The 14,809-nt window shown below is 38.7% G+C and overlaps 1 protein-coding gene across 3 annotated transcripts in view; it reads right to left on the bottom strand.

Moving 5' to 3' along the window:
• Window positions 1-14,809, bottom strand: part of CCDC93 (CCC complex scaffolding subunit CCDC93) — a 116,940-nt gene that overhangs the window by 31,476 nt on the left and 70,655 nt on the right. For all 3 annotated transcript variants that reach the window (XM_074215012.1, XM_074215013.1, XM_074215014.1), the window contains 3 exons: window positions 8,360-8,476; window positions 5,015-5,077; window positions 1,922-1,995 (listed from right to left, as the gene is read on the bottom strand). In XM_074215012.1, coding sequence (XP_074071113.1) covers window positions 1,922-1,995; window positions 5,015-5,077; window positions 8,360-8,476 — 254 coding nt within the window. The remainder of the gene's footprint in view (window positions 1-1,921; window positions 1,996-5,014; window positions 5,078-8,359; window positions 8,477-14,809) is intronic.

The following is a 14,809-nucleotide window of genomic DNA, read 5'->3' as shown; positions in this document are numbered from 1 at the left end:
CTGATACCTTAAGGTTCAAATTCTGCCTCCAACCCCTACTGCCTATGACCATGGGCAAGTCATATATCAACTCTGAAACTAAATTTTCTCATCTGTAAAAATAGGCTAATTATACTTATACCATAACCTTCTTGTGAATAAAGTGCAATTATAAACTGCAACGTGCAATTAGAAATATGAGTTACAATTCCATTATTATTAACAAATAATATTGTTATCTGCCCACTGAATATTCCATTGAAGAAAAAAAGTGAATAAAAATCTTGGGCTCCTTTTTTGTTGGGTCAGAATCTACATATGATTTTTATAACTTTTGTAATGTTGGTGTCATTGTCATATAGAGAAAATGAACTGGTACTTAACATACTGTCATCTTAATAAAAAAAACCAAAATGTCAATAATAAACAAAAAATAAACACCATGAGACCCTCCCCTCATTTAAAACCAAATGTTGGAACTAAAAGACATCTTGGGCAAAAGGTAGACATGTGTCTTCTCATAGTTGGGTTACTCCATACTTATAATTCTACCCTTCATATGCAAAGAGGATCTAACATTATGTTGGGTCTCTGTGAGTTGCTTTAGACTCAGGAGTACAATAGATCTGCCAACCCCCTAGTGAAAGCTGTTAAGGGTAAAGAGGGATAATCAAGTCAGGCTAGTTTCACTCTTGATCAAAGACCACTGCAAGCTTATGGAGTCAGCACAGTGAATTTTTGAATGTAAAAAATATGTAACATTTTAGAGTAACCTTCCTTAAAAGAAGTCATGGAGTCACTTCATTTTATTTCTTTATTTTTAGGTTTTTTGCAAGGGAATGGGGTTAAGTGGCTTGCTCTAGGCCACACAGGTAATTATTAAGTGTCTGAGGTTGGATTTGAACTCAAGGTACTCTTGACTTCAGGGTCGATACTCTATCCACTGTGCTACCTAGCCACCCCAATGAAGGCACTCCAAAAGATATATGATACTGTAACATTCTCTCTACAGATGCAGTTTAAGTCCTGACCCTTTCACACCTTGGTTTTTAATCTAAGCTTTATGAACTTAAAACACACACACACATCTTGGTAACTATTCCAACATGTGATCTCTTTGGTTATCCTATGTATTTTATTTTATACATTTAAAACTATTATTATGAGAAGGCATCTGTAGGCTTCACTAGATTGCCAAGAGGATCCATGACACAAAAATAGGTTAAGAAACTCACTTCCTTAGTAAATGAGTATTCTTTAGTTGGTGTCCAACCTTTTGATGATAAGCTCCTCTGCACTTAGCCAGATTGGTCTTTGGATGGCAAGATATCAAAGGTACCATAGTCAAAGTCTTTTCAAACTTGCAAAGATCTCAAAAATTATGTACTCCAACATCAGTCTTAAAGAAGCCAATTTTTGGAGGAAGATTTTAGTGGTAATGTTTTATTAAATTTAAAATAATTTTAGCTCTTCATTTCTGAAGGAACTTGTGCCAAGTGTGAGAGAGAACTCCCAGTATCTTATTCCCATTGATAGAGAGATACTTCCACTGACATGGATGAACATCTGTTCTGCAGCTCATAGTCTCCAAGTCAAGCCTGGGGAACTAAGAGATCACCCAGCCAGTATTTGTCAGAAATGGGACTCAGCCCCGGATCTTTCTGATTTCTGTCTCTTCATCTTCTGGGTCACACTGTCTCTTAGAATCAGAACAGATTAAAATTATCCCTAAGAAATTTCTGGAACGATTTTGCATGGGGGGGGGAAGAAGGGGTACAGTCTAGCAGAATCAACCTAATGGACTATGTGAAATAAAAACCATGGCCCTAGTATCATAAGTACTATGTTCAAAATAACTAAATGAACCAGCCATTGACAATCCTACAATTAGCTTTGTAGGAAAACCTGAACTGATTCACAATCAAATTAGGAAGAAACTTACCTTGGGTCAGCCTGGGATTCTATTTTCTCAAGGGCTGCCAATTCTTGGTCTAGTTTCTCACTGTAACTCTTTACCTGTGAGAGAGAATAGTCATGTCATTTGCATGGGCTTGGAGGAGTGAGGGGATACTGCCACACTCTCTTTTCAGTTTGGCATTATGGATCTAATAAAAGTTGTCTTATCTTCATGTAGATGACTCCAAATTTGGACTCAGATACCATTTTACAGGGTGACTTGGTAGTGACAGGCAATAAAATGCTGAGGGGTGACAGAATAACTGAAAATCCCAAACCTAGACTGTTTCCAGTTGATTAACTGGTGAGACTGAAAAATGGTAGCAATCGTTTTATATAGCAGAATAACTATTGAGTAATGAACCAAATATAAAGGCTAGGAGGATCTTTTCATTCCATTTTGCATGGGAAAAGTTATTATGAGATAGATGATATGGCAGTTGAATTTGAATTTTACCTCTGATATTTACTAACTAGACATGGACACTAGATGTCACTCTCTCAGGATCCTGGCTTTCTCATCTGTAAAACTGGGTTAATAAGAATTGTACTGCCTACCCAGAAACCAAATATTCAGAACTAGAAGGCATCTTGGAGGCCTCTAAGTTTGACATCCTAATTTTTAAAATGAGGAAGATGGAATTCTGAGAAGTGATATGATCTGGCCAGACTCTCAGAAATTTTAAGTATCAGGCATAATGTGAACCAGGTGATCAGATTCCAAATTCAGCATTCTTTCCACTATATGTCCTCGGTTTACTGTACAGAAAGGAATGGGTAAACGTCAGAAATATAAATTGACCTCTATAGTTTTTATAAAGGTATACAAGAACTATTTCAGATGTTTGTCAACTTGTTTATTTGTTGCTCTGAAACATTGAAATAAAGTTTCCCTTTGAGTTTTTCTTTTTATAAATAGCTAGGTCATTCACTGAAGTAATACAAATAGCAGAATGAAGATCACTATTCTCCAGCCTGCATGAGCCAGGCCAGCTATCTACTGTCCTTAATTAGTGACAGATAAAGGTCAGAAAAATATTCTTTGGGTGGCAGTCTGGCAGTCAGGGGAGTCTAGAATGATGAAATAGGTTCATAGGGGAAATGAAGCTCCCACTAGAACTGGGAGCTTGGGTAGAGAGAGATAGGGAGTGCAAATCTACCAGGGACTAGAATTTAGATGAGCTTCATTTAGCATTTATTTTAATTCAGAAACCCGTACTCTGTAACTTTTTTCTTAAAGCATGAGCATCCCCGAGAGTAGGGACTGTTTGTTGTCTTTCTTTGTAGCCCTAACTCCTAGCCTCTAGAAGCTGCTTCATGAGGTTAGTCACAATGTGATGGTGGTGATGGCCCAGAGCCATCTTGCCCGGATATAAGAGAATGGTGGAAGGGAGTTTAGGGCTTCCTGGGAACTAACATTGGAGGGACTGACTGCAAAGATCCATACTCTCTGGCAACTGCTGTTTGAGGAATTCCTTAACAAATTACTTGTCCTTCAAATTGGAAGATCTCTTGGAATTCCACATTCTCTCAAAAACATACAAAAGACAAGGCTACAAAACAGTGAAAGAAGCACTTCTAGAAAGCAGGCCAAATCAGATACTAAGTGAAAATAACTCTAACTCAACAGCTCATAGACTAGAGAGTGTAAATCACCTTAAATGAATGAACCATATATCTGATCTCTTTCTAAATCAGAGACTGCTTCTTAGGGGGAAGTCTCAGATGCTGATAACGTTATCATTACACAAATTTTTGATGTAAAACTTTTTTCCCCACTCATTCTCCTTCACCCCAACCCTCCCCAATCTAGAAACTACTTCTCTTTACTTTGACTTTATCATTAAGCTGGTAGATTTTGTGTAATTTAAGTAATACCCTTCCTCCTGGACTGATCAGATACAACCCCTCTGCCTCTGGGCAAGAATGCCCCATGCTTTCCAAAACATAAGCTCCTAGGAGAACTAACCAAGCTCCAAAATACCTACCAATATTCAAAGACTGAGTTACTTCAAAGAATAGAAAGAGTTGAATATTTTAGATCACACATCTTCCAAAACTTCAGAGACAAGTTTTTTTTTTTTGTTTCTGAAACATGGAAGGAATGAAGGGAATCCGACCATCAAGAATTATTTCATCAAAATTGAACTATTTTTATAAGAAAATAGATGTATCATCAACTGATTTATTCCTATCTTTTCTTCACCTTGGTAATATAATGGAGGAAAGTTGAGATTCATGGGATGTAAATTCTTGGTGGTAACCTGAAGATATTTGTAACACAAAATATCACTCAAACTAATATTATAGTTACAAAGCACTATCCCACTTTTTAAAAAAATCACCTCATCAATTTTTTAAAAAACCAGTTAGAATATTTGGTGATTCTACTTTACATACATGTGTGTGTATGTAAAAAACTCTTTTCTCTTAATGAATTCATTGGACAATTAACTTCTTGAGAGGAAAAGTCTATGTTCTCTACTTCTCTTGGATCCTCAGCCATGTGACTATTATGAGGTTCCCTAGCCTAGCTGCCTCCCCTCGCTCTATTCTGCCTCTCTAAATCCTACTACCTATCCTTCAAGGTTCCACTGAAATATCTTCTCTCTGGCCTGTAGTGTTCTAACCCCACTCTGACTCACTAGAGTACCCACTATCTGTATTTCTTAATGATATTTGTAATACTTTCTTGAAGTTATTTATCTTTTCTTAAGTAATTCTTGTAAGTCCATCCTATCTCTCTCTAGATTGTAAGCTCCTCGGGGGCAGGAATAACATCTATGGCTCTGTAGTTCCCTAGTAGTAACTAACCCAGTATTCTGCATAGTATAAATCCAATAGATATTTATTGATTAAGCAAAACTCAAATATGTAGCTGAAAATTTTTTTTCAAAAATCAAGGAAAGGGGCAGCTAGGTGGCGTAGTGGATTAAAGCACCGGTCCTGGAGTCAGGAGTATCTGGGTTCAAATCCAGTCTCAGACACTTAATAATTACCTAGTGGCCTTGGGCAAGCCACTTAACCCATTTGCCTTGCAAAAACCTAAAAAAAAAAAGTCAAGGAAAGAGAGACTTACTTCTGACAGTTTTGTCTTTGCCTCATCATATTTGGCTTGTAAGTCTGCACACTTGGCCTGTAACTGTAAAGGATACAGAAGTAAGAAAAGCAACAGAGAAGTTTGCAGAATGACATCTTGCATTTGGCATAGTGCTTTATACCTTTCAAAACACTATAATATTTTCATTACAAATGATATTCACAATATCCTCTTCTCAAGTAGCTAGGGCAGGATTGTGTTATTGTACCCATTTGGCAGAAGATGACACTGAGGCAGAGAGGTTTATATGACTTGCTCAAGGTCATGCAGAAAATTATTAAAAGAGTTGAGACTTAAGCCTAGAGTTCCCTGACTCTCAGGGAAGACTGGTTTTTTCCCCCTCAATTTCATTATATTTCCCTATAAACAAACAGGAGGGAAAAATCTTTAGAATTAATTGAAATGGAAGGAAGCCAATGAATATATCTATAGACTAATAAATAGATTATTTTGGGTTCATTTGGAAGCAAATCCCACAAGAAGACAATGTTGGGGCCACTGGGACTATCCTCCCAAGATGTAGACTTATTTGAAAATAAAATTTCACAAGACTCAAGGATAATTTAATAATTAAGGATAAAATAACACTAAGATTTTTTTTTATTAACTTGCTTCTCCTTACCACAACAACTGATAATTCACAGAATATTAGCACTAAAAAGAATTCCTGATCTATCTTTACTATCTTAGGAAATTTCCTTTAATTTTCTTACCCCAGAGAGATGGAGAGGAATGAAACAGAGTGAGGGTAGGAGGGGCAGATTAGTACATAGGGAAACTGAAACTTGACTAAGGACACACAAGCGAGTTAGTGACAAATCATGATTCCCAGGTCAGTATTCTTTCCTGCACACAGTACTGCCTCGGAGATTATGATGAATGAAATTTAATCTAACTTCTTCAGGTGTTAATTATTAATAATACTTTTTTTTTGTTTTTGCAAGGCACTGGGGTTAAGTGGCTTGCCCAAGGTCACACTGCTAGGTAATTATTAAGTGTCTGAGGCCAGATTTGAACTCAGGTACTCCTGACTCGGAGGCCGGTGCTCTATCCACTGTACCACCTAGCCGATCCTAATTAATGCTTTTAAAGACAATTAAGAAATGGTGACAAAGATCTGGTAACAATGAAAATGACTGGATAATAAAATATAGTTCATAGAGTCAGAAGGGACCTCAGAGGCCACCTTATTTTAAGGGCCCAGAAAGAGGCAATTTCTTAAGATCACTCAGACTATAAAGGTCCAAGGCAGGATTTGAAACCAAGTTGTTGGGTTACAGAACCAGTTTCTCTCCACTATCACAATATCTCTGAACTGATAATCTGAATTGATCATGAAAATACAGTTTTAGTACATTTGAGGGGGGAAAAATTAATTATCTTTCTCTTCAATTTGGTAAAATTCTACATATTTTTCTAGCCCATCTGTCATAAGCAGTTAATCAATAACATGTTTTGTTTTGTTTTTTTTCCCAAATGTACTAAAACTATGGTTTCATGATCAGTTTAGATTAATTCAGCTCAACTTAAGTTCTGCCTCTCTGCCTTAAATGCTTTATCAGGTGTGGCAGCTGTGCATGATACAACTTCCTGGAGCCACAGGTTAGGGTTGGGTGAATCAGGTGGACATCAAAGGTGGAAAGTAGTTCTGAAGAAGGAATTAGCAGCCCCTACCTTGAGGTATAAATCTCCAGAACATCTGTACATCCAAAGTGTACAGGCTCCCACTACTGACTGGCAGTCAGATTAAGGTATAATGGGATGTGTTGGATACTGAGGAAGCCTAAAGTAATCTGAAGAGATTACTGCCAAGTGTCTACCCAGGTTAGATTACATAGTTTATGTCAAGGTTTTTAAAACTAGAATCTAACTTATTTTAAGAATATTTTGATAACTACAGTGCAATATAATTGGCTTCCTTTGGAATCCTATGTATTTTATGCACTTAAAAACATTATTCCAAAAAGGGGTCTGTGATACAAAACTGGTTAAGAAGCTCTTCAAACAATTAATAACTGCCTAGCTGTGTGACTTTGGGCAAGTCATTTAACTTCATTGCCTAAAAATTTTTTTTAAAAAAGCCCTTCATAGGGGTAGGTGACATAGTGGATAAAGCACCGGCCTCGGAGTCAGGAGTACCTGCGTTCAAATGTGGTCTCAGACACTTAATAATTACCTAGCTGTGTGGCCTTGGGCAAGTCACTTAACCCCATTTGCCTTGCCAAAAAAACCTAAAAAAAAGCCCTTCATAATCCATAATCATATGGAGATCAGGGAAGCAACTTTCAAAAAACAAATAATTATTTCTCAACTAAATGTCAACACCCTAACAAAATATGGAATTCATCCCTCCTATAAAATGTTGTGGTTAAGACATAGTGCTAAATCAAATCTCAGACCTCATGTCATGCAAATAATTTTGAGAGTCCACTGTATTTGACTTAAAAGCAAACATGCATAAGCTTTAAGAACTTCTGTTTTGACTTTTGGAAGCTATCTTTTATAAGAGAATAGTCCAGTTAGTATTCAAAAAGAGTTTAAAAATTAATACTGAAACCTGTTTTATCTAATCCTCTTTATGTGTTAAGTATTTTTTGAATGAATCATTTGTGCACATATGTTTATTCTTGACAGGAAAACTGGTCAGTAATGGGAATGAGATTTTCCCCAAGCAGAGAGCGCTGACTCCCTGTCTAAACATATTACCAAATGGGAAATGACATATTGATAATCCTTTCATCTTAATCTTCTCCTTCTCTGTAACATTCTGGGGGAAACTATCACATTCCTTCCATCTGAACTATGGCCGTGAAAGTCTCTTTCAGAAAACTCTCAGTAGTCAGAAGTTTGAACAAAGCAATGCCTGAGTTTGGGCCAACTGCTATAATTATACCTTTTGAACATGCTAGGTGAATATTAATGAGCAATGCATGAAATACATAACTGAAATACAAATATATGTGCACTTTGGTAAAAAATTAATTTTACAGAAAAAACTGATATGTTGTCGTCCCCCCCCGCCATGGCCCTCTGCAAAAAGCATTTTAAGAAACTAACACCTAACAATCATATTAAGTTTCTTCATATCCTTACAGAATCATTACCTTCCAATACCTTTGATAGAATTCTGTGATTCCCCCCACAACTGCAAAGTCCTCAGCATCACTATATTCATGTCCCATTATGCCCTCTCAGCATCTTTTCTCTTACTACTCTCACCCTAATATCTTCCTGCTTTCTTCTCTCTTTTTTTTGCTAGTAAACTCCTTGTACCATCTCCTGATTCTTTTCATTTCAAGCAAATAAAACTGTAAAGAAACTAACCTCTTCTAGAAGTTTGGTTTTCTGTTGAATTTGCTTGTTCAAAGAAGCGACTTTCCGGCGATGTTGCTGGTTCACTCCTAATTTTTCAGGACTTGATTCAGCCAAAAGCTCTGATTGCTATTGGGAAACAGGAAGAAAAAGATACAGCAGCTAAGATATCCTCCATAGTTCAATTGTGCATTACATATTCTACTGTTATTAGTGGAGACAGAGAACATCTGGTTGTTGGTCTGAGCACAGGAAGGGCAACCATAGAAGTCTCCTTTGTAAAATTCAGATCAATCAATCAATCAACAAGCATTTAAGCACTTCTATGCCAGGGAACTGTGCTTATAGGAACTCAAAGACAAAAATAAAAAGTCTCTGCTCTCAAGGAAGTTTATGTTAATTTGGAGATAGGGGACAGGGCAAAATTAATATACAACATAATATATTAATATACATAAATATGCATAAAATTAATATACATGTACAACATATATGTATATATGATTATTCAATATGAACAGAGCCACTAACCTCCTCCCTCCATGAGATACCTCAAAAGTCTTAAAAGAACACACCCAAGTAAGGAATAGCAATGTTCAAGTTTGGCAACTGTGGTTTTGTGACTTATCAACTTCACTTGGTATAATTATGTATCTCACAGTCCATCCTCCTTCCAACCCCCCAAAATCACATATCTCAGTCACTTTTACCCATAAATTAAATTTCACAGAAATGCATTTAAAATTATGTAAGATAATGTTTTCTTGAAAATTTCTTGTCACAATTTGACTTCGACATGAAAGAATAAATTAGTCAAAAATCCAAATGAAGATATAAATTGATACTCTTATTTAGCATGCAAAATTTTCTAAGAATTAACTATTCAAGGGGCAGAGCCAAGATGGCAACAAGAAGGGATCCAGTCTTAAGCGCTCTCTGATAAAACTCATAAGCTAAGGACTCTAACTAAACTTTCAAGAGACAGAACCCACAGAGGGACCCAGTGAGGCAGTTCTCCTACTCAAGGTAACCTGGAAAAGAGCAGAAAGGCTCTGCTCCTCGGGGTCGGAGGGGTGGCCTGCCAGAGGGTGGCCCGCCAGAGTGAAAGAACTTCAGCCTCCCGGAGGCAGCACCAGGGTGCTGGGAGTCAGGGCTCACAGCAGCCGGGGAGTCTCCTGAGCTATACCCCGGGGAGCATCGGGCACAAAGTGAGGGAATAGTGGGGGACCTCTGCCAGAGCAAGCATGTGAAGCCCAGCCCTCAGGACACACAGCAAGCAGCTTGGTCTTTCTGCAGTCCAGAGCCAGAAACAGAAGCAGGGGAGCTGGTAAGCAGGAGCCCCCAGGGCATGAGCCCATTGAGCTGAGGGAGGGGAGTGAAGAGAGACTGCAGAGCTCTGTCCTCTGCCTCTGGAACAGGACTCTGGGGCTCTGACCACATTCAGATCCTGATCGCAGTCTAGGCCCCCCCATAGAAGAGCAGGGTCCCCCACCACCTCAGCCCCGTGGCAGAGGGGGGCACTTATGGTCATTCACAGACCAGGAGGGAGGACAGAGCCTCACACACTGAGACCCTTGTGGGAGTGTCCCAAAAGCTCAGGAAGCACCCCAAAACAGGCTTAGGTTGGGAAAATGAGCAAGCAGAGAAAAAAGAGGAACACCATTGAAAAATATTTCACATATGAACCCAAGAAGGATAAAAACACTCAGTCTGAAGATGAGGAAGCACAAGCTCCTGCATCTAAAGACGCCAAGAAAAACAGAAATTGGGCTCAGGCTATGACAGAGCTCAAAAAAGACTTTGAAAATCAAATGAGGGAGTTGGAAGAAAAACTGGGAAAAGAAAGGAGAGAGATGCAGGAAAAACATGAAAATGAAGTCAGCAGCTTAGTCAAGGAAATCCAAAAAATGCTGAAGAAAATAGCATGCTAAAAACCAGCTTCAGTCAAATGGATAAAACGGTTCAAAAAGTTATTGAGGAGAAGAATGCTTTAAAAAGCAAAATTGGCCAGATGGAAAAAGAGATAAGAAAACTCTATGAGAACAAATCCTTCAGACAAAGAATAGAATTCAGGGAGATTGATGAATTTACCAGAAATCAGGAATCAATACTTCAAAACCAAAAAAATGAAAAATTTAGAAGAAAATGTGAAATATCTCATTGAAAAAACTGATATGGAAAACAGACTTAGGAAAGATAATTTAAAAATTATTGGAATACCTGAAAGTCATGATCAGGAAAAGAGCTTTGACATCATTTTCAAAGAATTACTACAGAAAAATTGCCCTGATATTCTAGAAGCAGAGGGCAAAATAGAAATGGAGAGAATCCACCGATTCCCCCCCGCGAGAAAGAGATCCCCAAAAAACCAACCCCTAGGAATATTTTAGCGAAGTTCCAGAACTCCCAAGTCAAAGAGAAAATATTACAAGCAGCCAGAAGGACACAGTTCAAATATTGTGGAGCCACAGTCAGGATCACACAGGACTTAGCAGCAACTACATTGGAAGCTCGTAGGGCTTGGAATACAATATACCGGAAGGCAAAAGAGCTCAGAATGCAGCCAAGAATGAACTACCCAGCAAGGCTGAATATCCTCTTCCAGGGAAAAAGATGTACTTTCAATGAACCAGGGGAATTTCAAATGTTCCTTTTGGAATGGCCAGAGCTGAACAGAAGGTTTGATCTTCAGATACAGGACTCAGGTGAAGCATAGAGATTGAAGGAGAGGGGGGAAATATGAGGGACTTAATGAGGATGAACTGCATGTATTCCTGCATAGAAAAATGACACTGATAATACTCATATGAACCTTCTCAGTTAATAGAGCAGGTAGAGGGAGCTTTTATAGTTGAAGCACAGGAGAAAGCTGAATTCGAAGACAAAATATGGTGTAAAAATGGAGTCAATAGAAAAAAAGGGAAATGGAATGGGAGAAAGAAAAAGGAGAGGGGGAATAGTCCAAGATATTTCACATAATAAGATTTTTTTTTATTACAATGAGCTATTGCAATCATATGGAAGTGGGGAGGCATGGGGGAATGAGGGAACCTTTGCTCTCATCAGAGATGGCTAGGAGAGGAAACAGCATATATACTCAATGGGGTATAGACATCTGGAGTAAGAAGGAGGGGGGAGCAGGGGGAAGGGGTGGTGTATGTGAATAAAGGAGGAGAGGATGGACCATGGGGGGAGAGTGGTCAGATATAACACATTTTCTTTTTTACTTCTTGCAAGGGGCTGGGATTGGAAGGCCTGTCCAGGACCATAGGGCCGGGTGGATGCTGAGCCTAAAGGGGTGGTATAGGGGCTTAGGGCCTCTTGGCCCCAGGACCAGGGATCTGTCTGCTGCATCACTCAGCTATCCTACAGCAGAGTCAGAGTGAAAGGAGAGAGAAAATATAGCATGGTAGTGGAGAAATAAGAAAGGAGGGAGTTGCGATCAGCAATGGCAACGTTGGAAAAATATGGAAGTAACTTTTGTGATGGACTTATCATAAAGAATGTGATCCACCCGTGACAGAGTTGTTGGTGTTGGAACAAAGACTGAAGCACATTTTTTGTTATTTTTATTTGGGGGAGGGTGCAGGGCAAGTGGGGCTGGGTGGCCTGCCTGGGGCCACATAGCAGGGTGATCTTTGGGAGTCTGGGGCTGGATTTGGACCCAGATGCTCCTGGCTCAAGGGCCAATGCTCTGTCTGCCACCCAGCCACCCCTACTATTATTACTATTTTATTTTATTTTGGGTCTTTTTTTTTTTTCTTCTTTTTGGTTTTTGCAGGGCAGTGGGGATCGGGTGGCTTGCATGTCACACAGCTGGGTGATTGTTGGGTTTACGAGGCTGGATATGGGCTCGGGTACTCGTGGCTCCAGGGCTGGTGCTTCGTCCATTGTGCCACCTGGCCATACCTACAATTTTTACTACAATTTTTTTTAATTTTAATTTTTTTCTCTCCCCTTTACTTTTTTCACCCAAGCAAGTCTATCTATATTCATGGGGGGAGGGGTATTTTGTTTACTTGTAAACAAGAATATTTTATTAATGTAAAAAAAACATTTGTACAAAATGAGAATAAAAAAATTAAAAAAAAATAACCATTCAATCAAAAAACTTTTATCAAGACCCAACCATTTGCTAGATACAGCACTAGGGGATGGAGGTGCAAAGGCTAAAATGAACAGTTTAGTTCTTAAGAACTTATATTCTATCGGAGTCACAAAATTTACACATATAAGCAAAGCTGCCTAGTCGACAGTTTAAATTGAATGTCTATGACACATCCAAAATACAACATGAACAAAATAAACTCATCTTTCCCCTGAAGCTCTCCCAATTTCCAACCTCTGACCAGGATACCACCATTCTTTCAGGAACCCGGGCTAGAAATCCCTGTGTCACCCCCTGATTCCTCACTTTTCTGACTTCTCTCCATACCCCCCATATCCAAATCAGTGGTGAAGTACTGCCATTTTTACCTTATCAATTCTCAAATACACCCCGCTTCTGTCCATGACCCTCCTTGTCACTCCAGGGCAGACCCTCAAACTTTACACCTGGAATATTACAACAGCTTTTTCTGATTGGCCTCCAAGCCCCAAGTCTCTCCATTTCAGTTCAGTTGCCATTCAGTTGTCAAATTGATCACCCTAAAACACAAATCTGATTCTTATTCAATAAACTCCAGTGGCTCCCTCCCTCTCTCTCAAGGACCAAATATAAAATCTTGTTTGGTTCTGAAAATTCACAACTTTGCTTCTTCTGACCTTTCCAGTCTTTTTACATCTTAACCTCCTCTCCCCCTCCACACACATTTTGACCTAGTAATACTGGTATCCTACTCTTTCTTACACTTCCCTTCATCTATTATCTCCAAACATTTTCCCTGCTACCCTACCCTCATATCTGTAACCCTCTAGCTCCTGACTTCCTTCAAGTCCCAGCAAAAATCTGACCTTCTTTTGTTTTTTGCAAGGCAATGGAGTTAAGTGACTTGCACAAGGGTCACATAGCTAGGTAATTATTAAGTATCTGAGGCCAGAATGTACTCAGGTCCTCCTGACTCCAGGATCAATGCTCTATCCACTGCACCACCTGGTTGCTCCAAATCTAACCTTCAAGAAGCCTTTCCCAGACCTCTTTAATCTTAGGGCTTAGAGATTATCATAAATATAACAGCAAATATCTTGGTTTAGTCAATAGCTATTTTTATGTCACCCCCCCATTTAACTCTAAACTTCTCAAGGACAGAGACGATCTTTTGCCATTTTTTGCATCCTCGATGTTTAGCAGGGTCTGACACATAAGAGTTAAGTAAACCCTAGTAGACTGATGAAATGTGGAAAGAAGGCATTAGCAGTTGGGGAGATAAAGTTTTCATAAAGGAGATGATGCTTGAACTGAGCTTTGAAGGAAACCAGGAATTCTAAGAGACAGAAGGGAATATTATATTTCAAGTGTAAAGAAAGGCAAAGAGATGAGAGAAGGGATGTTTTATATAAAGAAGACCAGTTTGGCTGCACTTCAGAAAACATGAAGCATAGAAATGTGTAAGGCATTAAACGACAAATAGAAGAGTTTGTATTTAGTCTCAGAGGTAAGAAGAAGACTTGCTCCATCTAATTTTCTTGTACTCATTGAGATCCATTACCCTCCTGATGACAGTTTCCCTGGCTCCCCTTTCCAAGACCAGTTGTACTTTAATCAATAACCCTATTTCATTGAAAGAGTTGGCAGAGTTGAATTATCCCTTGCTCCCCAACACAACTTTTAGATTCTCCCTCTACCACCATTCCCAGTAAACTGTCCTCCTTTGTGGTTCATTCAATCCATTATTCTGATAGCTATTAGATGCAGATTTCCAGGATACATTCTCCTTTCTTCAATGTCTTCAGCACCTGGTTCACAATCTTTCTCTCCTCCCCAACTTTTCTAGTGATCTCTTGTCACATCTAAACTTCATTCTTTTTGACCTCTGCAGGCTGTTACATTGTTGATCAGCTTTTCCTCCCTGATACTTTCTTCTTTAGGTTGTATGGACACCTCTCTCTAAAGGGTCTCTATCTAACTGCCTGACATCTCTTCAATCTCCTTTATACTGGATCTTCATCCAGTAGGTCATGCCCACTAACAATGAGTATCTCCCAAGATACATAGCAAATATTTTTCTCAAAATATACTGTTTAAATTTAGTGATCTCATCAACTCCCATAAATTAAATTATCATCTCTAAGCAGATGATTCTCTCCCAGATATTTTAAATGGGGTATCTCTTGACTATTTATTTTTTATAGGATTTTGTTTCTGATATATGGGAGTGCTGACGATAAGTGGACTTACATAGTACAAATTTATTTGTGCCATTGCTTCTAACTTCTATACGTGTGTTTGAAAAATTGAGGTGCATCCAAGTCTTAAATAGTTCTCCTAATTTCTTCTCCATCAGAATTGTCTTGAAAGCATTA

This window comes from Macrotis lagotis, chromosome 1 (assembly GCF_037893015.1).
Source record: "Macrotis lagotis isolate mMagLag1 chromosome 1, bilby.v1.9.chrom.fasta, whole genome shotgun sequence".
Taxonomy (NCBI): domain Eukaryota; kingdom Metazoa; phylum Chordata; class Mammalia; order Peramelemorphia; family Peramelidae; genus Macrotis; species Macrotis lagotis.
Note: the sequence above shows the minus strand (reverse complement) of the source record. Positions and strands in the feature narration are given on the sequence as shown.